General features: G+C 35.6%; 1 protein-coding gene across 50 annotated transcripts in view; it reads left to right on the top strand.

Annotated features, from left to right (window-relative positions):
- Window positions 1–27880, top strand: part of ANK2 (ankyrin 2) — a 765649-nt gene that overhangs the window by 481796 nt on the left and 255973 nt on the right. For all 50 annotated transcript variants that reach the window (XM_056803048.1, XM_056803045.1, XM_056803053.1 and 47 more), the window contains one exon: window positions 7913–8014. In XM_056803048.1, the coding sequence (XP_056659026.1) occupies window positions 7913–8014 (102 nt within the window). The remainder of the gene's footprint in view (window positions 1–7912; window positions 8015–27880) is intronic.

Below are 27880 nucleotides of genomic sequence, written 5' to 3'. Positions count from 1 at the left end.
TTTGGAGTATCATATTGTTTAATTTCCAATTGGTTTTAGATTTGGTTTTCCATGTACCATTACTAATCATTATTTTTATTGCTTTGTGATCTGAGAAGGCTGCATTCATTATTTCTGCTTTTCTGCATTTGTGTGCTATGTTTCTGTGACCTAATGTATGGTCAATTTTTGTAAATGTGCCATGTGGTGCTGAGAAGGTGTATTCCTTTTTGTCCCTATTTATTTTTCTCCATATGTCTATTAATTCTAACTTTTCTAAGATTTCATTCACTTCTTTTACCTCTTTCTTATTTATTTTTTTGATTTGATTTATCTAAATTTGATAATGGTTGGTTTAAGTCTCCCACTAATATGGTTTTACTGTCTATTTCTTCCTTCAATTCTCCTAGTTTCTCCATTAGAAATTTGGGTGCTATATTATTTGGTGCATACATGTTGATTAATGATATTTCCTCATTGTCTAAAGTCCCTTTTAACAAAATATAATTACCTTCCCTATCCCTTTTGATCAGGTCTATTTTTGCTTTGGCTTTATCAAATATCATGATTACCACTCCTGCCTTCTTTCTATCAATTGAGGCCCAGAAGGTCTTACTCCATCCTTTAATTCTGACCTTGTGGGTGTCAACCCGCCTCATGTGTGTTTCTTGAAGACAACATATGGTAGGGTTTTGGATTCTAATCCATTCTGCTATTCGTCTACGTTTTATGGGTGAGTTCATCCCATTCACGTTCAAAGTTATGATTGTCATTTGTGGACTCCCTGGCATTTTGATTGCCTTCCCTAATTCTAACCTTTTCTTCTTCGGCTCTACCTTTTAGTCCAGTGATTTACTTTGAATCAGTCCCCCTTGTCCCCTCCCTTGATGTTTCCCTTTTTAGTCCCTCCCTTTTTGTTCCCTCCCCTTCCCCCCTCTCTTTCCCTCCCTTTTTGTTCTCCCTCTCCCCCTCCCCCCCTTGGTTTTCCCTTCTCCCTACCCTTGTTGGGTAAGATAGAATTCAAGATCCCAATGGATCTGAATGTTTTTCCCTCTCAGAGTTGATTTCCCTGAGATTAAGGTTTAAGTAAAAAAACCCCTCTCTTCCTCTCCTTCTTATAGGAGTTTTCTTCCCCTCCCCTTCCCATGTAAATCTTTGTGTGAGAAAGATTATTCTATTTGGTCTTTCTTTACCCCCTATTTATACATTACATTTTGATACAACTTTTTTTTTATCATCAATTTCCTTATTTCTTGTAGCATAATAATATTCAATCACATTCATACAGAACAACTTATTTTTGCTCATTGTGTTGTTTACTTGTTTTGGTTGTGCCTGACCTCATGACTCAATTTTTTTTGTTTTTGTTTTTGTTTTGGCAAAGATATTACAGTAACTTATCATTTCCTTTTCTCAATCAAATCAATTTACAGATGAGGAACTGAGGCAAATAGCTACTCCTAATTTGATGAGTATCCCTGTAGTGTCTTTCTTTCTGCTACCATAAAAAGAGCTGCTATAAATATTTTTATATGTATAGGATATTTTCTGCCTTTGATTTCTTTTGAATATAGGCCTAGCAGTGGTATGGTAGGGTCAAAGCATGTATATACTGTTTAACAACTTTTGGTATATAATTCCAAATATCTTTCCATATAAATGATACGGATTCATAAGCCCACCAACAGATGCATCAATGTGCAGGTTTTCCAACAGCTATTCCAACATAATTTTCTCTTTTTTATCATCTTTGCCAATATGAGGAGTATGAGGTAGAATCTCTAAATTGCATTAATTTGTATTTCTTTAGTTGGTAATTATTTGAATGCTATAAAATCAAAGGTTGTACCCTTTGGTTTTGTACCAAGGGTGCATCATAGCAGTCTATATTTAAAAATTCCATTGTTTTTGGAACTAAGGTCAAAGAACGCTAAAATTGTGCATATCTTTTTGATCCATTGATACCATAACTAGATCTGTATTCCAAAGAGATCCAAAAAAAAAGGGGGGGGGGAAGGACCTATTGGTACAAAAAATATTTATTGCAGTTGTAATAAAGAATTGTTGTAATAAATAATTGGAAATTAAGAGATTATCCATTAATTGGGGAAATGATGAACAATTTGTGGTGAATTATAGTTATGGAGTATTATTATGCAATAAAAAAATGACAAGCAGGATGATTCCAGAAAAATCTGGAAAAATTCACATGAACTGATACAAAGTGAAGTGATTAGAACCAGAAGAATATTGTTCACGACAGCAATATATTTTGATGAACAACTGTAAATGACCTAGTTATTCTCAGCAACATGGTGATCCAAGAAAATCCCATAGTCTCATGATGAAAAATGCCATCTGCTTCCAGAGAAAGAAATGATGAAATCTAAATGCAGACTAAAACATACTATATTTCACTTTCTTCTTTTTTTTTTAAAATTGAGATCTCTTCCGTAAAATAACATGGGCAAACATTTTGCATGATTTCACATTCTTTAAAATCCATATCAGATTGCTTGCTGTCTTGGGGGTAGGTGGATAGGGAAGAATGGTCAGAAGAAAGGAGAACATTTAGAACTCAAAATTAAAAACAAATTTGCATTGCTAAACGATGCCAAAATCAGTACCCAGCAGAGTAACTCCTATACAGAAGTCTGGATGTAGCTGTTATAAGGAACTAGAAGAACTTCTTTCATCTGCCTCAGTCTTGTTCCAGAACCATGAAGGACACACACTTTTAATAAATGATTCAAATCAACACCTGTTGGCTAAAGAGTTAGTGCTAATTCTCTTCATGGGAAAAGAATCATTAGAACTCAAGGAATACATTGGTACTGATGCATATGTTTCCTATTGGCATACTGTGCATTGCTAAAAAGGGAAAAAAAATAGAAGCAGTTGCCCTGCACAGAATCACGTGGAACTGTACAAACCATTTCTGCTGCTGTGCAGTTTACATTGTATTTTCTTTCCAAGATTCTATTTCTTTTGAAAAACTGACTTCCTTTCCCCCTATTGTGTTAGTATAGGATCTGAAACAGTGGGTTAGATCATATTAAATTCCCATTTTATAAATAAGTACCTGAGCCTAGGGAAGGTATGGGACTTCCCTACTTTTCCATAAAGATTATCTTCTGCTTTCCTTAGCTAAGAGTAGACATAACTTGTTCATTTTCTCAAGTGCTCTAGAGAGTGTTGAAATGGCTCCCACCCTTAGGCTATAATATGCCTTTGTCTATGTAAATTCCTCTATTGCCTTTCTTCTCTATCCTGCTGTGTGCTAAGAAAGATACTGTGTTTTTCTAATGATCAGAGACTGAAAAATGTACCAGACTTTGTCAAAAGGAATTTGGGAAGAAGTCTTTCTTAGCTTGAGATATAGTGCAAAAGGTTGTAAAAGGGACAGTTTTAATGATATCCATCTGTTATAGATTAAAATAGGTGGGAACCAGCCATTGAATTTTTATTTTAATGAAGTCAGACAAATCTGAGGATTGAAATAATGAGATCAACTCAGGCCCCTTTAACAAACAGGGTCAAAGCAGATTTTAGATTTTGTGGAATTTAGGGAGAGAAATACTATGTGCCGCCATGAGAATCTGCTTAAAATAGAGAATGGTTTTACATTAATCCAAGATTTTTTTACACAAGAAATATTAAAGATGCTACTGACTCATTTCCTCAACAGGGTACTTCTACCCATTAAATTTTCTTTTGAGGAAAGCTGTGACTTATTACAAAAGGCTACAAATACCCCTTTTCCTTAAAAACCTTCTCACCCTGTGTCTTCATCAGAGGCAAGCCTAGTGGTATACTTTAATACTTCTCTCTCCATGAGCCCTTCAATCCTCTTTCATCTCTGTTTTGATAGAAGGCAATCAGACTGCCCACTGCTTCCCTCAGTCTCTTTTGACAGACATTTTAATTACAGATTGGACTCATTGTACATCAGACTGTGTTAGGGTATGTGTAAGTGTGTAAAATAGCTCTGAATTCATAGACAGCCTTCCAGTGGCATGCTTGGTAAATGTTTAACAAGGTAGGGAAGGTGGGGGATGTATATACAGTACACTGTTAAGTTTAATTTGCATCATTAACATTTCTTCCAGCACTTTCTTAAACCTAGATAATCAACAAAACTATAAACTGAGCCCAGAGTTATGGCTTTTTGCTGATTTCTGAATGTAAATTTTCACCCCGAAAATTTAGCATCAACTCATTAGAATTGGCTGTGCTGCATCTCCCCCACTTCTGCTACCTTCCTTCCCTGCTCTAGAGAAAATCTACCCGACTTCAGATCCTGAAGGTAGAACTGATCTGGTTGAGGATTGGTGGGTAAGAACCACAAACATTCTTTAACTCACTATACCAACTAGGTTCCAGGTCTCCATTAATCCCTGACTTGGCCAAAGGCTTGCCACTTGACCCTTTATCTTTCATTTTCCATCTCTTACTCAAAGACAGATAAACAAATTCACATTGTCATTTCTACTATGAAGGGTTTTATCTATTGATTTTGCTAGGATTCCACCAAGAATCCTTGCTCATGCCAAAGCTCCCTTCCACCACTTCCTGTTCTTTCTCCCTGGAGATTATTTTGTAAATTTTTAAATTCCATTTTTCTTGGTGCATACTGTTCCCTCTTCATAAAATATTAGCTCCTTCAGAGCAGGGACAATTTAATTTTTGGCTTTGACAAAGACAAAAGACAGAGCCTAGCACACTCCTCAGGACATAGTAGGTGATAAATAAATGTGCGTTGACTTGAAATTAATTCTCAAAGCATATGGACTTATTCATTCATGTAGGAATTTGTGCCCATGCACATGCAATGAGATCTACAGTAAGTAATCACAAGTGTCTTGTGGATCCATGTCATTGTATAACTTAATAGGTAGACTACCTTCAAATGAGGTCCTTTTGGATATCAACAATTAAACCCCATTAAGACAGATTCTTAAATTCCATTTTATCCAGAATTCTGCTCTAAAATGTGTATCAACCATATTGCAGAATGGAACTATGTAAGAGCCGACCTTTCATTTAGGAAGATGTAGATTCAAATCTGATATCCAGAACTTACTTGCTGTGTAACATGGACAAGTCTATTAACCCCAGGAGCTCAGTTCCTTACCAAGAAAATGAAGTAAATAATATTTTCCATATTACCTACCCTACAAGATGAATGTGAAGCTCAATTGAGATCCTATCTGCAAGGTGCTTTGTACACCTTAAATATGAATATTAATCATAAAAGACTGTCATCTGCTCTTCATTTTTTTTTCTTATGTAGCTGAGTGTCACTGCCATTAGCATAGGTTTTTAACCCATCCACGAAATCCTTGTTGAATTGACACAAAGAAGTGGGGTTTTCCATCCCAAAAGACTTTTATGATAACATTCCAGGGGAAGTCAAGGCACTCTGGTTTACACTCACATTAGACATTGAATGGGAACAGTTAAATTACTTTGGAGAGACACATACCTTCCACCACTTTTATCCTCCATTCAGGTAAAGATTCATTCAAAACAGATACGTCAGTATGCATGCATCAGGACTCTACCCTCCATTCTCCTATATCTAGGGGTTCCTGTAAGCCACTGGGATTCAGAATTCCAATCTTAGTTAAATAAGATTACTAAAGTGATGTGCGGTTTTATTGATCCATCACACAAAACTCTGTATCTTATAAAAATGTGGAAAAGATGGAAAATCTAGTGTGTTACTCAGTTTTTTGTATATCTTCCTGATAAATCTTGCCCTCTGTTTATCCTTGGACAAAAGGTTTGTGTGTGTGTGTGTGTGTGTGTGTGTGTGTGTGTGTGTGTGTGTGTGTGTGTGAGAGAGAGAGACAGAGAGAGAGACAGAGAGAGAGAGAGAGAGAGAGAGAGAGAGAGAGAGAGAGAGAGAGAGAGATATGGATGGTGTTTTCCAGGTGTTCTGTTTTTCCTCATATCCCCAGTGCTTAGTATGATTTCTATTATATAATAACCACTTAAGAAATGCTTATGGCTTGATAGAGCTGTACTGAAGCACTCTTTTGGTTATCAAGGAAGGCAAACGAGTAGATTAAAATTTCATTTTAAATTTTGAGTAAGAATTGAGAGAGAGCAGAATCGCCTGGGACATTTGGAATTAGCTGAGATAAGCTCCCAAATGTTATGTAGTAGGCAGGTTCCTATTAGTCACATTTCACCACCACTGCAGCACTGCAGATACACTTTGTGTGGGTTGCTTTGGGTACCACTTAAAGGATGGATGGAGAGTGCAGTATTGCTTTGAGAGGAGATGTGAGATCACCTCCAGATTGAATTGCCTAAGAAGGGGGGGGGGGAGATATTTATAAGGATTAAATGTAGTGATGTATCTACTTTCAACAATGTAGTGAACTGTATATCAGATTTCAAAAATCTGGAGCATATGTACTTATTGGGAAATGGATTAGGTATAGTCCAGTAAACTCTAAAAGCTTATGAACCACCCCACTCACTTGCAAATAATGTTAGAAGCATGCAAATTATCTACTTGTCAAGGTTATGAAGTAATGATCTGCATTTCGATCATCACATATTCTCAGAAAACATAGTAGTCCTGAACTTTTTGCCCAAAGCATTCTGAGATAAAAGGATGCAGCATAATAGGTATATGTTTACTTAGAAAGTGATAAACCTCGATTTCACCTTCTGATTGTACTTCTTGTTATGTGACAGTCTCTTTGTTATCCCAGTTTTTGCTAAAATTATCATTGAAAGATAATCATGTGCTATTAAAATATATATCAAAATTACATGAGAGTTATTGTAGCTCTAGAGAAACCATTTAACTTCTCTGGGTCTCAGTTTTCACATCTGAAAAGTAGAACAATGAAAAGTAGAATGGCCCTGAGAAGATAATATTATTTGATCGTTACCAGTCAGGTAGCCAAGCATTTAGTATTACCTGCCTCCAATATACCAGGAACTGTGCTAAATACACAAAGTACTGTAAGAATTCTCCTTAAGAAAATGTCCTCAGCTTATTTTCGTTAGGACATCAGTAAAGTTGGAAAATAATATGGACTAAAAATAATCAACATGATTAAAACATTTTAAACCCTTACCTTCCATCTTGGAATCAATACTCTGTATTGGTTCCAAGGCAAAAGAGTGAAAAGGGCTAGGCAATGGGGGTTAAGTGACTTGCCCAGGGTCACACAGTTGGAAAGTGTCTGAGGTCATATTTGAACCTAGGACCTCCTGTCTCTAGGCCTGACTCTCAATTCACTGAGCAATCCAGATGCTCCCCCAGGTGATTTTAGATTGATGCTCATCCCAACTCATTTCAATTCAGCTCCTCTGTCTCTCCCCATAATTTGACTGGCCATTAATATTTGCTTTTGCATCATCTGAATAAGTTTACCTTATGGACTTCTGCTGTTTTCTCATAAGAGATGATTAAACCTTTGCTACTCAAAGTTCTGTCAGACATACATAGGAAAGTCAAACAACAAAGGAGTTTTAAAAGTTATTTCATTTTCTTTTCATCACGTTATTGTTACTAGAGCTATAATTTTTTTTTAAGGCTTAGGACACAAAGATAAAGCCTGAGTTTCAGAATTGTAAAAACTCACTTTCAAATTCAGTCATGTGCTGATGATTGAGAATAAATTGGCACTAATTATTTTTAAGTAGTAACTTTGGATTTTTATACTCATGGAATAGTAGAGAATGTTTGTCATTAATTTAAAACAAATGTAGCTACTCTCCAGAAAAACTGTGATCTTTTATTCCCACCTTTTATTGCTTGTAACAACTTAAGCGTTTAAATCTCCACTTAAGGGGTATTTGCAACCTTAGCTTCTTTGATTGGGAGATGTAAACTTGTTCGGCTCTGCCAGATGATGGTTTTCTCCTTGCTATATAACTCACCTCAAGATTTTGCTTTTCTCCACAGTCTGACAGCAATGCCAGCTTTCTCAGAGCAGCCAGAGCTGGCAATCTCGACAAAGTCGTAGAATATCTGAAGGGAGGAATAGACATCAACACATGCAATCAGGTAAGAGATTTAAATTTCAATGTAAAGATTTAAAAAATTTTAAAGATTTTTTATTGATTTTCTACTATTAAACCAAAGTTTTAATGGGAGAGAGAGAAAAAACCCTGCATAATCTAAAATATAATAATATTTCTGTTTGGGACTGGCTCTCAGTGGCCTGCAGTCTTTTCCATGATTATCGATCAGAGTGACTTAGAGCTTAAAAAGTAATGAAATCTAGTTTTTTTCCATTGACAGAACCTTCAAATATAGGGAATCCATTACTACTAATAGGGAGAAGACTTTTATCTTGATCATAGCCAACAGATCAACAAAGTAGCCAATGTTTTAAATTCTAAGTAACAATGATGTTTGAAAGATGGTTTGGTTCTTGCTCATCAAAAGTATTGGCAGATATTTGTGCTACTGAGTTAAACCTAAAAAAAAACAAACCTTAAAAAAATTAAAGAATGTGTGTGCCAGACCCTTGGCTTCTCATTCCCAGTCCTCTGAGCTGCCTTTTACTTTTGTACTGGTTATTAGACTACAGACTAAGGAAATAAAAGAAGATGAAATTCAAATCACTTTTCCTCCTTTGTTAGTAACTTTGCCAAAAGGGCTTAGTTGAAGAGGCTTGAACTTGACTTAATGGAGAGCTAGAATACTTAAATCAGACATCAAGGATTTAAAATGATTTCTCAGCCTTTCTTTATTTCCTTATAGAGAGCCGGTAGCCTTAGAATCAAGTGTAAAGCTTTAAGAATTTTAGCTTTCTACTATTTTAGACCAATAATTTAATGGCATAAAGAAAACACACACACACACACACACACACACACACACACACACACACACACTGCATCTCAGCTTTCTGTATAGTAAGCTAAATCTCTATTTTTGTGAACAGATAGTTGGCTGGAGAAATGAATAATCCTGTCTAATTTTAAACACACAGGAGGTTTCCACTTATGGATTCAACTCCATCTGTAGTTTCACTTATTCTATCTCTGAGCACATCTTGAACTCAGTTGTATTATCATATTTCTGGCTTTGGGCCATTTGAACTTTTGTAATCTTTCAGAATTAATGAAACTAAGTTGAAAAAGAAAGAAGCTACCCAGGAATTGGCTTCTCAGTAGGATAACACACTCATATACTTTCAGTGTTGGAAGGGACTCCAGAGATCATTTAGTTTAACTTGTTCCTAAACAGGAATCCCTTTATAACAAATGGTTATCCAGCTTCTACTTGAAGACCTCCAATGGGGGAACCCCACTATTTGTCAAAATAGTGTATTGTGCTTTTGAACAAGCAAAATTGTTAGAAAGTTTCCCCTTCCACACTGAAATCTCCACCTATTATTTCTATGACCCGAGGCCAAACAGGAATCTGATCACTCATTCATATGACAGTATAGCACTCCCCACTAAGTCTTTAGGTCTTCAAACTAGCCCCCCACTTGTTTTATGTGATTCTTGTGTAGTGGGATTTTGAGGCTCCTCACTATTTTTGTCCCTCTTCTCTGATGCTCTCTAGTAATTAGACTGAAGTCTAGTTTGTCCATTCCCTTTGTAAAATATGGGGCTCAGAAATGAACGCAAAGTTCTCACTGTGATCTGCTGAGGAATAGGACAGCATGATTGCATGTCCATCTTCATTGATGGTGTTATGCTTCTAATAGGACAAGCTAAGATCATATTTGCTTTCTTAGCTGAACTTTTGTGTTTTAAGCTTGTATTTCATTGAGACCTCCAGTTCTTTTTCATATAAACAGATTCCCAGGCACATCCCCTATGCTTACACAGATAACTTTTTGAACCTAAGAGTAGAATTTTAATCTATCATGCTTGTATTTAAGCAAAATTTAAAGCTGTTGTCCTGACTTGCACCAATCATTTTAGGTCTTTATATTGTCTTCTGGTATATTGTCTGCCTTGGCAGTTTCATGTCATTTGCAAATTTTGTAATCCAGTCCTTTGTCTTGTAATCAATGATTCAATGATCAGCAGAAGAGGCAGAGTCTCTGAAAAAATGTGCTAGGACTCTTTCTCCAAGCTGAATTCTAGTGAATTTGTTAGCTCTTGGATATGGCTGCTCCCTCCAGTGGTACAGATTGCAGTCTATTCATGCTTTCTAATTCTTTTGTAATTCTTGTCTGTGTTATCTCAAGTCTTCCATAAGTAGGCGATTCCTTTGAACATACTAGTATCTTGCTTCTAGATCTCTTAACATAACATGTTTAGCACCATGATTCCTGGTCTTTGTGGTCTGGCATTCTTGCTTCCTGACCAAGAAGTCATGGCCTGGTCATTCTTGAATCCACCTAACTGTTCTATCTGCCAGCTTAGGTCTCTCCATCTCATCCATAAAAGTATTATGAGATTTTTTGAGAACACTATTGCTGAAATCTAGATATAATAAGTTAATGAACAACCATGATAGTAGCCTTTTCTTCTCTGTCTCTTGTCATAAATACCCCACCTTACAAAAAGACACTCAGGGAGTCTGAATAATAATAGTGTATATCATGACAAATATAGATGTATTCTCTCGTTTCTCCCGGATGCTGACTCACTCTCAGATTCTTTGAATTTCTGAAACACTAGAATTTTGAAGGTTATGTTATTTGAAGCATCAGGAATCAAGCTGTCCTGTTATGCATTCAACTTTACTATGTAACTGGATCTAAACTGTACCAACCACACTCCTTGCTGTTTTTAAACTTTACATTGACTGACATAGCACAAAAACCAAACCTCAGGTTCCTAAGGAGAATATAAAAATATTCAGTCTGGAAATAATATTGGAGCTGATCATTCACTTTTATGAAATTTTGCAGAATCTTTTGCATTCATATATTTTGAGTATCTGTGGGAATAACTGATTTTTTTCCTTTGCATAATTTAACAATGTAAATTTAATCTACATATGTAGATTAGACAGTAAACTTTTTGATATCTAAGCCTCTCCCTATGTTGAAAGTTGAAAGTAAAAAACATGCTCAAGTGGATGCATTTATCTAGTATTCCTTTTTATTTTCTCACCTCAAAGGAAAGTGAACTCCTTCACGGAAGGTGCTGGCTTTGCCTTTCTTCATCTGCTCAGTGTTTATAGCACAGTGCCTGGAAAATAGTAAATGGTTAATAAATGTTTGTTGACTTTGGAGTTGAAAAATAAAACATTTCATAATTGAAACATCAACCATATCACACTTTTCATTAATAAAGTAAATATCTTTTTGGACATAAATTAATGAACTTCCTAAATCTATATCAACTATCAGAGCTATTGTGGCACAGGGGGAAAACTACTGTGCTTTGAATTCAGAAGGCCTGGATTTTGTATTTCAATCCCAGATCACCCACTGGCTTAATCATTCAGCCTTCCTTGTCAAATTAATTAACTCAATCAGTAAACACTTATTAAGCATTTATTTTGAGTCAAATGCTGAGGATATAAAAACAAAAGCCCCTATCTTCATGGAACTTCTAATGGGGAGGAGTCATAGTATGTGCATAGATAGGTATAGACAAAACACATACAAAATAACTTTAAAGAGAAAGGGATTAGAAACTGGGTGTGTACCAGGAAGGGACACATACTGAAGATGGAGCTTAAGCTTGGTCTTGAAGAAAACCAGAATTCCAAGAGGCAGAGGTGAGGAGAGAAGTGTTTCAGGCATAGGGCACATCTAAGACAAAGGCATGGAGAAAGGATCAGAAATATCATATATGAGGAACACCAAGAAGACCAGGTTGACTGGAATTAGAATGCATAGAAGGGAATAATATGCAAAAATACTGGAAAGATTAGATAAAGCCATATTGTAAATAGTTTTAAATGTCAAAGAGAAGTTTACAGATGATCTTTAGAGAAATCATTGAGAGCCATTGTAGTTTGAAAGAAGTATAACATCATTAGATGTTTTCTTTAGGGAAATTACTTTGGCTCCTACATAGTGAATAGATTGGAATGTGGAGAGACTAGAGCCAAGGAAGTCAATAAGAGACTATTGAATCTGTCCAGGTGAGAGGGATGAGATTCTCAATTAGGGTGATGGTCATACAATTTGATAGGAAAGGATATATAGACATATATTAATATAATACATATTAAAAGTGGTATAGAGCTAGGAATGGTAAGATCTAGAAATTGATCACCTGAACAATGATGCGGGGTGAATGTGAGGAGATAAATATGGCACCAGGTTTGGGAATTGGCATTACAGGGAAGTAGGGGAATTCGGAGGAGTGAGTGTGAGAGGGATGATCATTAATTTAGTTTGGGGCATGTTGAGATTGTAGACATGTCCAAGTCCAATAGCCACTTTATAATGTGGAACTGCAGCTTAGGAGAAAGTTTAGGTATCCCTATCTATGTAGAGATGTATGATCCATCAGCATAAATTTAATTAAGCCCATGTGAGACTACTAAGAGAGAATGAGTAGAGAGAGAAGAATGCCCAGGACAGACCTCTGGAGCACAACCACAGTAAGGACATTGATTCAGCCAAAGAGCCCTTACAAGAGTGGTCATATAGATAGAGGGAAAGCAAAATCATGGAAATGAGGAAGGAGAGAGGACAAAATGACCAACAGTGTCAAAAGCTGCAGACGAGTCAAGTAGGAGGAAGACTGAGAAAAGGCCATTAGTGTTGGCAATTCATTAGAGATCATTAGTAACTTTGAGAGTGGTTTGATTTATTAAGTGATGAAGTCAGAGTTAAGAAACTAGATTGCAGAGGGTTTAAAAGAACCCTTTCAGAATGTTCATCTAAGAAGCAGAGGGAAAATATAGGATAATAGCTAGAAGGGGATGGTAGAATCTCATGAAGATCTTTTGAGAATGGGGAAGACTTAGGCAGGTGGCTAGGAGCAAATAAGGAACCAGCAGATAGAGATTTCAGATTAGAGAGAGGACAATGACAGGTGAGGCAAATCTGCTGGACGATACAGGATAGTGGGAACAAAGCTGACTACTTGTGGTATGGTTGGCCTTGGGCAAAGGGAAGAATCTATTTTTATTAAAGGATAGAAGGGGTTGGAGTAATGTTAAGAATGGGAAATTAATAGAATGGGACAAGAGGGAGCCCATGGTGAATGTTTTTGACTTTTTCAGTAAAGTATGAAGTAAGAGCCTCAGCTTAGCAATGGTAGAAGTGCTCTTGGAGACAAGATTAATAACTAGCATTAATATTACATTTTAAGTATTGCAAAATACTTTATGAATATTTCACTTATCCTCAGAGCAATGCTGGGAGGTCAGTGCTATTGTTATCCCCATTTTACAGATGAGGAAATAGAAGCAGTCAGTAACTTCCTATGAAGTGCCTGAGATCAGATTTAAACTTGGGTCTTCTTGACCCCAGACTGAGTAGTCTGTCCATTGCACTACCTCCCTACCCTGTATAGATTCAGTTAGTAATAGTTAAAAGACTGGCTTGTTGTACAAAGGACCCAGTTAAGATTAGATAATATATATTTGTACCTGACTGAATTAATATAGTGACATGACTTCCTCTAGCTCCATTCAGCAGCTCATGAGTAATTAAGAGTGGAAGTAGGGGGCAGCTGGGTGGCTCAGTGGATTGAGAGCCAGGCCTAGAGATGGGAGGTCCTGGGTTCAAATCTGAACTCAGACACTTCCCAGCTGTGTGACCCTGGGCAAGTCACTTGACCCCTATTGCCTACCCCTTACCACTCTTCTGCCTTGGAGCCAATATACAGTATTGACTCCAAGAGGGAAGGTAAGTTTTTTTTTTTTTTAAAGAGTGGAGGAGGAAGAGGATGGGAGTAATCCAGATTTGACAAGATGTGAGAGGTGATAGTCCAACTTTCAACTATTACACATTGATGTACATGCAAGAATCTATTTAAAGACTGTTCTTAGCAGGCACACATTTCAGTCTCTTTGAGTTCCAATCGAGTTTTTTCCTCTAAATTTGTTAGTATTAAAATGAAAATGCTTATAGAAACCTTGTTTTAATGAAAATACTGGTATGCCATTTATTTAAACAGTCCTAGTGGTTTTACTATAGAAATAATGTGAAATGACAGTGATTAATATGCTTTTAAAACCATTATGGTCAGGGTTTAGCTGCTTAAACAAAGTAAAGGTAATATTACCTCTGAAAAATCACTGCTCAAATCAAATATAAAACATGCAAGAAGAAAACAGAAAACTTCTTGATTTTTTTTCTTTTAGTTCTGGGTTTATGTTATGATAAGGAAATATGGAACGTATGTACCCTGCTTTATTTCTGAATGAAAGTGAATGTGAGAGGGGGGGAAGAAAAAGAAAGTGGGCTGTATCTTTCTAGAAATATCGTAGGTGTAGTCAATCCATGAATTCTTAAAAAAAGATTTGGATGAGATGATTTCTCATTTTAAGAAGAATAGTTATATAACCATTACAAGTGTTTTGAAAACCAGTCTAAGGTGGCTGTGTAGGTTTCTAATAGCTTAAAAGAAATATGAGATGGATACATCAAAAACAATCTGACAGCATGTAATATTTCACACTTGTGGACATCTCATCTCTGAAGATGAGCAGAACAGAGGTGTCTTCCCATTGATCTTCTTTGGGGTCGTGCTTATTCTTTGTAATTTTGCAGCATTTGCTTTTTTAAAATCCTTGTTTTTTCTCTTAGAATCACTGCTTTGTATTGATTCCATAACAGAAGAGCAGTAAAGACTAAACAATGGGAGCTAAATGACTTGCCTATGGTCACACAGCTAGGAATTGTGTCAAATTTGAACCCAGCACACCCCATCTCTAGGCATGGCTCTCAATCCACTAAACCTGCTCCTACCTACTATGTGAGTTGCTCCCACAACTTCCTTTTTGGATGATTTTTTTAGCTGTTCTTCCCTCTCCATTTTCATTTTTGTAGTCTGTGTATATTGTCTTACAGGTTTTTCTTCCTTCATTCTGCATCAGGTCATGTGTATCTTTCTGAGCTTCCATATTTGTCTCTTCTTATGGCTCAGTAATAGTCTAAAACATTTATGTACTACAATTTGTTTAGCCATTCCCCAATCAATGGTATAATGAGTATTCTTAACCTATTCTTAACCTTAACTTGTTCTAAGCACTATAAAAGTGTGTAGCTTATTCTTCTTCTTATGGCCTTGTTTTTATTATCATTAATGCAACATCTGAGTAATTTTCATATTTATGGTCCTAGGATTTTTGAGCCAGAAGGGCCTTTAGAAATTACCTGATTGGGGAAGTGAGGCAAGGCAGTGGATAGAGTCTCTAGCCTGAAGTCAGGAAGACACATCTATCTTCCATTTCAAATCTGGCTTTGAACACTTTTACTAGCTATGTGACCCTGGACAAATCATTTAATCCATTTGCCTAAAAGAAAAGGAAAAGGAAAGAAATTACCTGATTCAATGGCTTCATTTTTTCAGATAAAGCAGCTAAATTCCAGCAAAGATGAGGGATTTAGTTAATGTCACACTGATTTTTGGCAAGACTTGTTCTAGAACCCACATCTTTATTCCCTCTTCTTCTGTCCACCTCAGATGCCTTTTGCTTTTTTTCTTATAAAGCACTTTGTACTGAAGTCAACCCATATATTGTTTTAAGCCAATGATTTCCACTGCCCCGGTAATATGGCACATGGCTCCAAAAGCTATTTAGCAAATTGGATGTCATTTTCTTTTTATGGCCTACTATAAAGTCAAGTGATGTTAGTGAGTGAAAATAGACCTCTTATATTAGATAAAAACACAGATCTTAACTCCATGAGAGAGATGTCTTTCACACTTTATGACTATGATGCAAATCTGAATGGGGAAATATATTTTTGATAACAAAAACTTATTTTAAAAGAAGAATGGACTTTATTTCTTTTGGTTCTTGTGTTAGAAATGTTAGGTATTGAACAGTAAAGCTTTTCCCTCTAAGGTCAAGTCATTGAAGGTTGGGATAATTATGTTGTGGGTCAGACAAAGAGGATTAGTGCAATTCAGGTATTAATGTTAATTAGAGCTCATACATAAGGAATCTCCCCAGTTTCCTTTTACACATGAATTAGATGACAAAATACAAGTTTGTCAAAATTTTGGCCAATTAAGTATTGGCCAGTTACTATTAAGTAACTACTCAGTAAACTCTTTGTGTAGCCAGGTGGTACAGTGGATAGAATGTTGGGCTTGGAGTTGGGAAGTCTCATTTTTCTTGAATTAAAATCTGGCCTTAGACACACTAGTTGTATGATTTTGGGCAAGTCTTTTAGCTCTATTTGCCTCAGTTTCCTCATTTGTAAAATGAACTGGAGAAAGAAATGGCAAACCATTCCAATATGTTTACTAAGAAAGCCCCAGCTGGGGTTACAAAGAGTCAGAAATGATTGAAACAACTAAACCACGATGAAAAATTATTTACTGTACTCTGCTAACTTTAAAAAAGACTTAATAAATGTATCTCAGAAGACAATTTCCACTTGACATGGGGCATTTCATAGGAGAAAGGATACATAACAACATTTTTATATGTTGAAAGATTAGTGGAAAGAACATAGAGGTGAGGAAAGGCAAGTTGAGTTCACCTGTCTGCCTCTCGTTAGTTGTTTACCTGGAGAAAATCATATAATTCCTCTAAACTAGTTTCTCCATAAATGAAATGGTGGTGTTATGGACATTGCTGGGGTGTTGCATGGAATCTTGGGTAGGGAGTATCATACAAAGCATTTATATTCATATGTATACATACAAAACACATTAGCAATTTAAAACTTTTTTGGTGTTAGATACAAAGATAACGAAGATATCTTTTATATGAATTTCCTCACCCTCCTTTGAATTGATAAAATGTACTAATATGTTCACATATAAATATTGAAAGCTAGTATTTCAAGCTACCTCTTACAGAACTTTGTTGATAAATTGAGATTATGGAGTTTATTTTTTGGTAATATAATATTTGAAAATGCCATAGAGAATAAAATGTCCAAAACATCAAACATTTCTACAAGTAGATGTAACATTATCAAATATCTTCTGTATTCATAGATCTTGTAAAGACAACTACATAAAGGATGAGTTTGGGTTAGTGGTTCAAATGTCTGCCAATTCAGATAAAAAGAAACTAGGCACATTTGAATGCTGTTGAGATGATGGAGTAGATATAAGGAAATTAGTTAGGTGACACAAGAACTTTTATCTGAAACTAGAGGTGGAAAGTAGATTTAGTGTAAGTTGGAAATATTATTCCATGTTAATTTTACTTCTGTATTGGAAGCTTCTAGAATGGCTGATAAGGTTGCTTGAACCTTCAAGTCAAGAAGACTTGAATTCAAATCCAATCTCAGACAATCGTTAGCTATATGACCCTATGTATGTCATTCAACCTGTTTGCCTCAGATTCCTCATCTATAAATTGGGGCTAGTAATAACACTATTTTCCAGGGTTATTGTGAGGAATAAATGAGATATTTGTATATCATTTTATAAATCTTAAGGCACTATATAAATGTGAGCTATTATTATATTCTGCTTTTGCAAATTAATAGCTAGAGTCTTGACCATATCACTTTGAATTTATTTTGTTTTTAACTTTAACTTACATCAAAGCTTAATATAAAAAACACACACACACACACATATATATGTGTGTGTATATATATACTATCAGAATGTTTAGTAACAATAAATTTAGCTGGAGAATGTTAAAGATACAATCATTCACATTATGATGATGATGATGATGCTGCTGCTTGAAATAGGAATTATAAATATTCTTTCAACTTCAGGTGTTTGATGAGACTTTCTAGAAAAGATGCTTGTCAGGATAGCTTTCTCTTTGGTTCTTAAGAAGCATAATACATGTTTTAAACAGGGCTATCTTGTCATTACTTGTTTTTTCTAACTTACGACTATTGCCTACATCTACATGAAAACTCAAATATTGATTGTACCTTGAGATCTTTTTATAGAAGTACAAGTTACATAACAGATTTTTTCCTGCTTCATTACAAAGAGGAACTTCTTAATTCTGGTGCTTCTTTTTTTGGTGAAAATGAAGGAAATTAGTGACAAATTAAAGCTTTAAAATATAAGCATATTGAACAGTAGCTGGCCAGAGTTCTGAAGATTACATTGTTTTATAGTCTAAGATCATTGGAATCATAGAATTTTAGAAATAAATGTGCTGTTTATAAGGATTTAGATATCATCTATAAAAATAGTCATTATTTTACTTTTAAAGCCATTATTGTTTTTCCTTTACTTTTTCAGAACAATTTTTGCAATCCTTCCCCTCTCCCTTTGACTTTGAACCCACTCTTCTAATAGCTCTAAGCTACTCATGGCCAAACTGGGATCCTACTCTCTTGGGGCTCCTTTGTCACTAATCCTGCTGATCTCTGACTCCACAAAAGCTTGACCAAGGAGTGGAACCCTACCATTTGCCATTTTCATGAGATTCACAATGACTAATTTTAGGTTCAGACTGTTAAGCATTCTTTCTCCCTCATTTACTTGGAGGAGGTGTGTCTCCCACCCAAGGGAATACAGTCTCCTTGTTTAGAAGCTGACAAAGTATCCAGGTTTCTCCTTAATTACTTCTCTGGAGTACTGAAAAAACCTCCCTGAAGCAACTGGATAAGAATATTCAAATTACCCTTGGCAGCTACCACCTGCCCCAGTGATGGAGAAGATATTCTTTCTAACATGCCATCCCTGAGGGAAGCCAGTGATTAAAAGGGACCAAGATGTAGCAGTCTCCACAACAGCTGCCTTTACTAGCCAACTTTTGGTCTATGCTTTGATGCAGAATTTTAGGAACATATTTTCTTACTCCTTTATAATGTTGACCCATTTTAGCACTAAATGACATTCAGGTGCCCTGAGTTACTTAGCATTCAACTACTACTAATACTTTGTCACAGAGTGACAGAGGCATAGACTCCATTTAGTGTAAGCACCATCCCAAATAGATATAACCAAATAAATTAAAGACTTACTCTTAAGAGGTCTAATCAAAATTTTATGGCAATAGCTGCCTAATTCATGCCACAAAGTCTTCCTTTAAAATAGAATTAGGGAGAAGACAGGACCTGTGACTGAACTAGTATAGGGAACTCCCAGGTGAGGAAAGTCCTTCTACTAGTCCAGACTACCTCTTTCTTTGGAACTTCTAGTCTTAGAGGGCTGCCTGGAGCAGAACTATCAAACTGGATCATTAAAACTCCTAAATGGATGAATCATATTAAAATGTAATTGGGAAATGTTTAACAAAACAAAAATATATTACATGATTTTTAATGTTAATTCATGGTTGCCTAAAATCAATATGCCTGGGCAAGGATCTACTTTTGTTTTAACTGGATACCACTGTCCATGAGCAAAAACAGGTTAAGTGACAAATATCACATGGCCAAAGACAAGATTTGAACTCATATCTTTGTGGTTTTGAAGCCAGATTTCTATCCACTGGGTCTCATTGCATCTCACTTAATAATGACCTTCCTTTAAGAATGAACCATAATTTTATTATTTTAAAATCAAAGCATGGGAGAGTCTTTTTAATTTATATTTTATCTTGCCAGAAAATGAGATCTATTATAGTTGCTCATATGGAAATCTCTTTCTTTGCTCATTCATTACTAAAGTGTTTTATAATAAAAGTGGCACTTAATAAAAAATAGGAAAACCATTTATCCACTTTTGATTTAAACAAAAGAAAGGTCAGTGCCTTGGAATAGTGTTAAATATTACCTTCCTAGTATCATAATATAATATTTGTAAATCACTATGCAAGATTGAAAGGATGATATAGATGCTAATTAATATTATTTGTAGTGCTATTACTATTAGCTGAGGGGAATAAAGGAAGACTTTAGGTACATTGGAGAATAACCTAGTCTTGAAGTTATCCAGATATCCTAAGAGTTAGAGATGGGAACAAAGATGGTGGTTTTGAAAAAAGCAAGTAGGCCAACACAAGTGAACTTGAGAGTTGATTATTGTTGTTCAGTTACATCCCACCTTTCCTGACCTCATTGGCAAAGATTCTGGAACAATTCATCATTTCCTTCTCCAGCTCATCTTATAGATGAGAAAACGGAGCCATAGGGGGTTAAATGAGTTACCCAGGGTTATACAACTATTAAGTGCCTCAGGCTGGGTTTGAAGTTGTGTTTTCTGAATATGGATGGATGTTCTATCCACTGTGCCACCTAGCTGCTCATTCATAGTAGATGGAAGAGAGTAATTTGTAAGGAGATTGAAACAGTAAGAAGGAGCAAGATTATGGAGGATTTTAAATTCCAAGTAAAAGAGTTAATATTTGATCCTAGAGGATAATAGGGAGTCATAGGAGTTTGAGTAGGGGAGTGACATATGAAATTATTTATATTTGTATGCTGCTTTATAATTTTTGAAGTGCTTTCACATATATTCACTAATTTATTCCTCATAAATTAAGTGAGAATGGTAGGACAGGTATGATGGTTGTCTTTTTATATAAGGGAAAACTAAGACTTAGATAAAATGACTTGTTCCAAGTTATCACTGCTAGTTGAGGTTTCTGATTCTTCCAGTGCTCTCTTCATTGTACTCTACTCTCTCTCTCTTGTAATGGGGAAATTTAGGCCTCTGGGAGAGGGTTATAATATTGTAATGGCTAAAATATGGCTACAGGATTTATGTAATATTGAACAATGGCCGCCAAGGAATTTACTTAAGAAATTCCTAAAATGAAACACTCAAGTCAGAATGGAGTTTATGGAGGTTTAATCACAACGGGAGTAGGGAAAAGGAGAGGGAGAGAAGGAGAGAAGAGAAAAGGGAAAGGGGCTACTCAACCTCTGACCAAGGCAGAGGGAGCTTTAGGCCTAAAGGCCCAGGTGGAAAGAATCAGTCCTTAACTCACGTGACCGATCTGAAGGAAAGCTGTCTGCGGGCGTCCTCTCTCTCCAAGCTCCTAACACCCACTCCCCTCTAGCTCTCTCCACCGGAAGTTCCGCGAATTCCAGAGGCTGCTCCCTACCTCACTTCCTGTGTCTCACAAATCCAATGGTTGGCTCTAGCTTGGCTTAGGACAGCCCAGGTGGGCAGTTAATTATTTCTGATTTGTCATTGACTAGCGCATGCCCGTGTAGTGTGGGTGTGCACCATTTTTGGGTGTTAGACCAAGATGGAGACTTTTAAAATTCACACTCTGAAACATTGAATATTTCATTATTCTTGCATTAAATAGAAATATTTTTTATTTTTATTATTGTCAAACTACATTGCTTCCCAAACTCTTTCCCTTTTAATTTTCAAAGGCACTGCTGCTTCAAATGTATAAAAGTCTCTTTTACTTTCTTCCTTTCTCCTCTGCCCCACTTCAGTCCCCAAGAGGCTTTTTAGCTGGAAAGATGGGGTGAAATATTTATTAAACTTAATGTGTCTTCAAATGTTAAATGTTTGCTGAATCTTGGACAAAATTGTAAAAAAAAAAACAAACCCAAAAACCTTACAGATACTTACTAGCTGTATGATCCTGGTCAAGTCAGTTAGCCTTTCTTTTCCCCCGTTTCATCATCTGTAAAATGGGGATAAGAATAGTACCTATGTCCAAGAATTGTTGTGTGGACCAAAGAAGAGAATAATAGCAAAGCACTTAGTGTGTAGTAAGTACTATTTAAATGTTAGCAATTATTTATTTAAACAAATTCCAATAATCTCAAGAGGCTACTGACATAAATATTTTAAAGGGAATTTCTTTTTGGGGGGGAATGGGAAGGATGGTCCTGAATAGGAGAGAATAATATACTAAAAATTTCTCCTTCATGACTCCCCCTTGGGCAATCCATTTAATTAAATCTAGAAACTTTTGGAGACCAGCCAGTTATTCTGTCAGATAGGTTGAATTGGGCCTGGCAGACATGAGACATTGTTTGTTTTTTTTTTCCACTAATCATTACAACCAGATAATCCTCTTAATGCCTATTAGAGTGTGTATTTTTAGTAAGCAGAGTTGAGAGCAGCCCAGAGCCAGGCTGGGGCTTCACAAGTTTGAGGGATTTGATTTTGGTTCTGAGTATTTAAGTTGGAGGAGACTTTGAGGAAAGAGAAAGCTGAACAGACTAGGGCACATCCTGGTGTAAAACATTAAACTATAACCAGTTGTCACTGAGTATAATGGAGAATAAAGAGCTCCAACTAGACTTTTGCCCAGCTGAAACATACGCCAGGATTAGTTTCATCCCATGACCCTTTGCAATGGCTACAGTACAGGACTCTCTCTCTAATAGGTTTCAAGCAACAGTGTGGAGGATGCCATTGTCATCCTCCCACTAGAGAAAGGATTGGCCCAAACACCCAAGCAAATGAAACAAATCCCATGCTTTTCTTGTGCTAGAGCTCTCTGTGCCTTCCCAAGGCAGCAGACTGGAGAGGACCTTCCTGTGGGTAGGAGTTGATACTTGATGCTTGAGGGCATTGTGCTGTGCCATTTCAGTCATATCCACCTCTTCATGACCCTATTTGGGGGTTTTCTTGGCAAAGATACCTGAATGGTTAGCCCTTTCTTCTCCAGCTTATTTTACAGATGAGCAACTGAGGCAAAGAGTGAATCGATTTGCTGAGGGTCACGCTAGTAGTGAATGTCCCAGGCCAGGTTTTAATTCAGGAAGATGAGATTTCCTGATTCCAAGCCCAGTGATCTGTCCTACTGCACCAACTAGTTGCCCTGAAGGCATTGTGGTCACTGCTTAATAAGTTTTGTCTGAGAGACAGCATATGCTGTTGGAAAGATTAATTGAACTGGGAGCCAGAACATATGGAATCTAATGTTGGCTTTGCCACCAATGTTTGTTGACCCTTGCTATGTCACTTACCTCACCTGAGATTTTTCCTTATCTATAAAATGAGAGATTAGACAAGTTGACCTCTTGAGCTCTTTCTAGACTTAGAATTCTATGATTTGATTTTTCCATAAAGTATTCAATACCAAGGCCAGCATAGAGTTTCAATGAATGAAAAACTATGTGTATTTGACCTCTTCTGTTCCAGTCAGCTGATCAAGAAGAAAAGTAATGGAAGTAGCCTTGCAAATGGACATTGGAACACCAGGTTCAGGCCTTCCAGAAAGCACACTATTTAAAGATATAATTTTATTTTTTAATAGTTTTAATTTTTAGATCACCTTGATTTTCAAATATTATTCCTCCTTCTCCAATCCAGAGACCACTCCTACTAAGAAAAAATTAAAAAGAAAACAAAAAGAAATCTATTCAGGACAATTAATCAACATATCATCTAAGCCTCACTGTACTTGCAAAGTATCCCACCAATAATTGCTCATCTCTACAAAGGAGGAATGAAAATTTGCATTCTTCAGATCTCTTCTCAGGATTTGACTAAAAACTTTTGATTGATAACATTTTTTTCTTTTTCTGTATTCATTTTGTTTCTCCATTTACTTCTTTAGAGTGCTTATATAAATTGTTTTCTTTGTTCTTGCTGTTCTTTGATTCAGTTTTGTATAGGTCTTCCAATGCTTCTCTGAATTCTTCATATTCCTTTCTATAGTGGAATAATATTCCATTATATTCATGTTTAATTATTCCCTAATAAATAGATGTGTGTTGTTCCCATATCTTTGCTATCATATAAAAATACTCATACCATGAATATTTTGATACAAACAAAACTTTTCTTTCTGTCTTTGACTACAGGTGTATACATGGTATTGGGCTCTGATTCAAAAGATATTGATGGCAGATAGATATTTTAATTAAGATTTAACTATATTTTTAACTAGCTAGGTTGTATGTACTAAGTCATTTTAAATACTAAGAATCATCTTTATGGCATTTGAAAAAGCTGTTCAACATTTTAAAATTTGGTAAACTTATCTATTTTTCTCCCTTTCTAACCTTACTTTACAGGCTTTAAAAATTAAGAAATTTGATATAGAATTATAATGAGTGAGCAAAACCAGATAGTATATCCATATGTAATTGCTGAGATGTATTTTAAAGCTCATTTTCCCCTGTGTCTTTCAGTCTCTTGGGAATATTTTTTCAAGGGTGAAAAAGAAGTGACAAAAGGGGTAGTTTGCTCAAATGACATTTAATTCTTTGTCAGGTATAAAGTTCAGTTTATAAACTGAATACTTCTCCCCACCTTTTTTGATTCAGCTATGTATTTCTTTTAATCTACTTTTCATGAAAAGATAACATTTACTCATTTTTTGTCCAAAGGAAACTCACAAACTTTAGGCATGTGTATTTGTAAAAATACCTTATATTGGCTCTAATTTTTAAAAAAAGCTATTTTATTGGCCATATTCAAAGACCAAGAAAAGATGTTGACATTTCCATTTGTTTCTCTGCTCAGTTTCAACTCCAAGAAGCAAGATGCTCCTTTTTATTCCCTGTTCTCTTTTTTAGCTTCCTTTTGTATGTTGTCTTCCCCCATTAGAGTATAAGCTTGTTGAGGGCAGGGACTGACTTTTTCTTATTTGTATCCTTTACATATCACATAGTGTCTGGCTTATGGTAGATGATTAATATATGTTTTTACAATTGAATTGAATGAAAAGGAAGGTCCAAATTGGGATATTTTCCTTCATTTACTGAAAATATTTCCTGATTCTTTCCCCTTCTTAGGTTTCTAATTGCTTATCCAATTTTATTCTTTTTTATTTCAATTTCAAACCAATTTATGATTTCAATTTATTTTTATGATATTTAAAGCTTTAAACATTCAGTCAGTAAATTATTGATTAGATATAGGGCTATTTGGTTCATATGTAAAAAAAATACCATAGTAATATGCCCAGCCAAAAGCAACTTTTGGATTATTCTACTTTAGACCTGCAAGAACTATGGATTAATAGGACCTGGTCTACTTTGAATAGCACTGATTCTTTTGTCCATTCCTGGGATTGTCATAATCTATTAATTTACTAGATTATATCACTATATTCCAATAGCTGCCCTTTTGATCTTCTAACAACAGATATCAATGTAATGGGATTGATCAAAGGAGTTTCATGATGACTCAATAAGTTTACATGGAAGAGAGACTCTGGTCATCTCTTCCTTTGTAGAGCATGCCATCTAATCTCCTAGGTGATAGCACAGAGGAAAGAGTTACAGTCAAATCTTGGATATACCAAAGTGCTAAAAAAAGACAAATTGCTTAAAGTCATCACATTTGAATTATGTAGAACAATGTTTCTGACTTCAGGGCAATGATATAAGGAATTCACAAGAAAAATTCTGGAATAGAATCTTAAGCAGTAAATAATTACCCAGTAATGTTACAAATGCATATTTTTCTCTGTGACAGCAAGCATATGAATGTTCAAAGCATTATAGGTAACTTCAGTAATCTGGAACATTTTGTGGTCAAAAAGGTATCATGGTAGCTACTGTAAACACTTAATGAATAAATAAAAATATGAATAGCATATTACATTATTCTGGGGGGGCATTAAAACATATTTTTGTTATTGAAAATGGAAATTTCATGGAAAATGTTGGGCATCAGTGATAGAAACAAAGTAGACCCAGAGATGCTTGAATTGCATTCACATCTTCAAATAGGATGCGAATCAAGATTTTACCCCCTCAGAGGAATAGAAACAAAAAAATCCCACTATACATCTCAAGCTTTAATTATCCCCTAATTATGTGCTGGATGTTTTATTCCTTTAAATCCAATGTGAACTCTGTAGTAAGATTGGGACCTTATTCTATTTCTGTGTCTCACATATGACCTAAGGCAATGTACTAAAGTACTAAAAGCATGTACTCAATATTTATTCATTGGTCAAGAAATATTTGCTGAGAAATTAAAATGATATTGAGAAACATATTCATGATGGACACATGTCCAAATTTCTTGAGGCCCTAACATTACACATATAACAAACGAATAGCTATAGTCTTTTCAAAATGTCAGAAATTTTAAAAATAGCCCAGTTATAAAAAAATCAGTAGTGATTGATTTAACTAGGGCTTCATCATTAATTTATTATATTGCTTTTAGGAAGATAATGTTGAAAATTAAAAGCTATCTCATTAAGTGATCATGAGAATAGATGATATATTTGGTAACCACACTTATTAAAGGAACAATGTTGGACTATTGGAGTTAAAAAAGATGAAATGCTGTCTATTGTAAACAAAATAATTACATCAAGATGTGAGATCAAAGCTAAGAAACAAAATTACTTTTCCAAGGCGCATATAGATATTGAAAGTAGAATGAAGACTTTTTATTTTATTTTATTTATTTTAATTTATTTAATTATTTTTGGAATATTTTTCCCTGTTTACATAATTCATGTTCTCTCCCTCCCCTCTTCCCTCCTCCCTCCTGGAGCTGATACGGAATTCCATTGGGAATGTATTATTGCTCAAAACCTATTTCCATATTATTCATATTTTAATAGAGTGATCTTTTAAAACCAAAAGCCCCAATCAGATACCCATAGAAGCAAGTAATAAATCACATGTTTTTCTTAGAGTAAACACAACCATTTTTTGAGTTAATATTATTCCTGAAATAATAGGATAAAGAGTAGTCCTAAATTTCACAACCAAAGAGATTCCTCATCCTGGATAGGCATGGCTAAATCTAACAAAAACATTGTACGACTATACAGGGACCAGTGTAAGTAGTAGGTACTCAGGAAATACTTCTTGACTGGTTAAAATGACCAGTCATGCAAAATCATTTTGACACAGTGACTTCTGACAAATTAATGCTGCTACAATCCATGTGTGTATCAAGGCATTGTTATTGCTATGCTCAATCAGTTCAGTGAACATCTATTAAGCACTTGCTTTGTGCCACTCACGGTGCCAAGTCCTGGTGATACAAAAAGAGGCAGTCCTTTCGTGCCCTGAAAGAGCTCACAAGTCTAATGAGGGCAGGGACACTAAAAACAGATATATACAAAGAAAGCTAAAAACAGGATAACTAAGAAATAATTAACAGAAGGAAACCACTGAAATTAAGAGTGGTGGAGGAAGGCTGCCTCTAGGAGATGGAATTTTAGTTGAGACCTAAAGGAGACTATGGAAGTCAGAGTGGAAGAGGGAGAGCATTCCAGGCATGGGGAAAAGCTGGAGAGAATGCCTGTAGAAGAGGGATGGATAGTCTTGTTCACTCAGCAATTAGAAGGCTGGTGCAATCAACCCTTCAATCAATCAGTATGCATTTGTTAAGCACCTACTATGTTCCAGGCACTGTTTAATGAGCTGGGGTGACAAAAAGAGGTAAAGGGCAGTCCCTACTCTCAAGGAGGTCACAATCTAATGTAGGAGATAACACACAAACAAATATTTACAAATAATCTCTATGCAGGATAAAGAAGAATCAACCAGCCTTTGCTGAGTGTTTACCATGTGCCAGACACTCAGCATTGGATTATATGGGAAATAGATAATAGTAATATCATTCTAGGGGATTCTATATTTTAATAGAGACTTGTGGATTCCTAAGTATTGAAAGCAATATGGTTTTGTTTTTATTTTTATTTCATGCTGATATTATAGTAAGATGTGATTAGAATGGAGAAGGATTGGTCTTTGATTTAAGAAGAGGTAGGTTCAAGTTCTGCCTGGCACCGAATAATTGCAGGACCCTGGACAAGTTATCTACTCTCTCAGCTACCCAGGAAACTCAGTGCTAACTTAGATACATACCAAAGTAAAATACATTTTAAAGTAAAAGCCCATTTTAAATTATAATTTATGTAAATCATAAATATTCATATGCTTTCTTAAAAGCATTTTGCCAATAATAACAATAATATGATAAAGATAATGAAGGCATCTTCTCGGCCCTTTTATAAATGAGATGAGTGATGTTCAGAGATAGATGTTAAGTGATGAAATAGAGAATGTAAACTGAAGAAACTATTTCTTAT

Source organism: Monodelphis domestica, chromosome 6, assembly GCF_027887165.1.
Source record: "Monodelphis domestica isolate mMonDom1 chromosome 6, mMonDom1.pri, whole genome shotgun sequence".
NCBI lineage: Eukaryota > Metazoa > Chordata > Mammalia > Didelphimorphia > Didelphidae > Monodelphis > Monodelphis domestica.
Note: the sequence above shows the minus strand (reverse complement) of the source record. Positions and strands in the feature narration are given on the sequence as shown.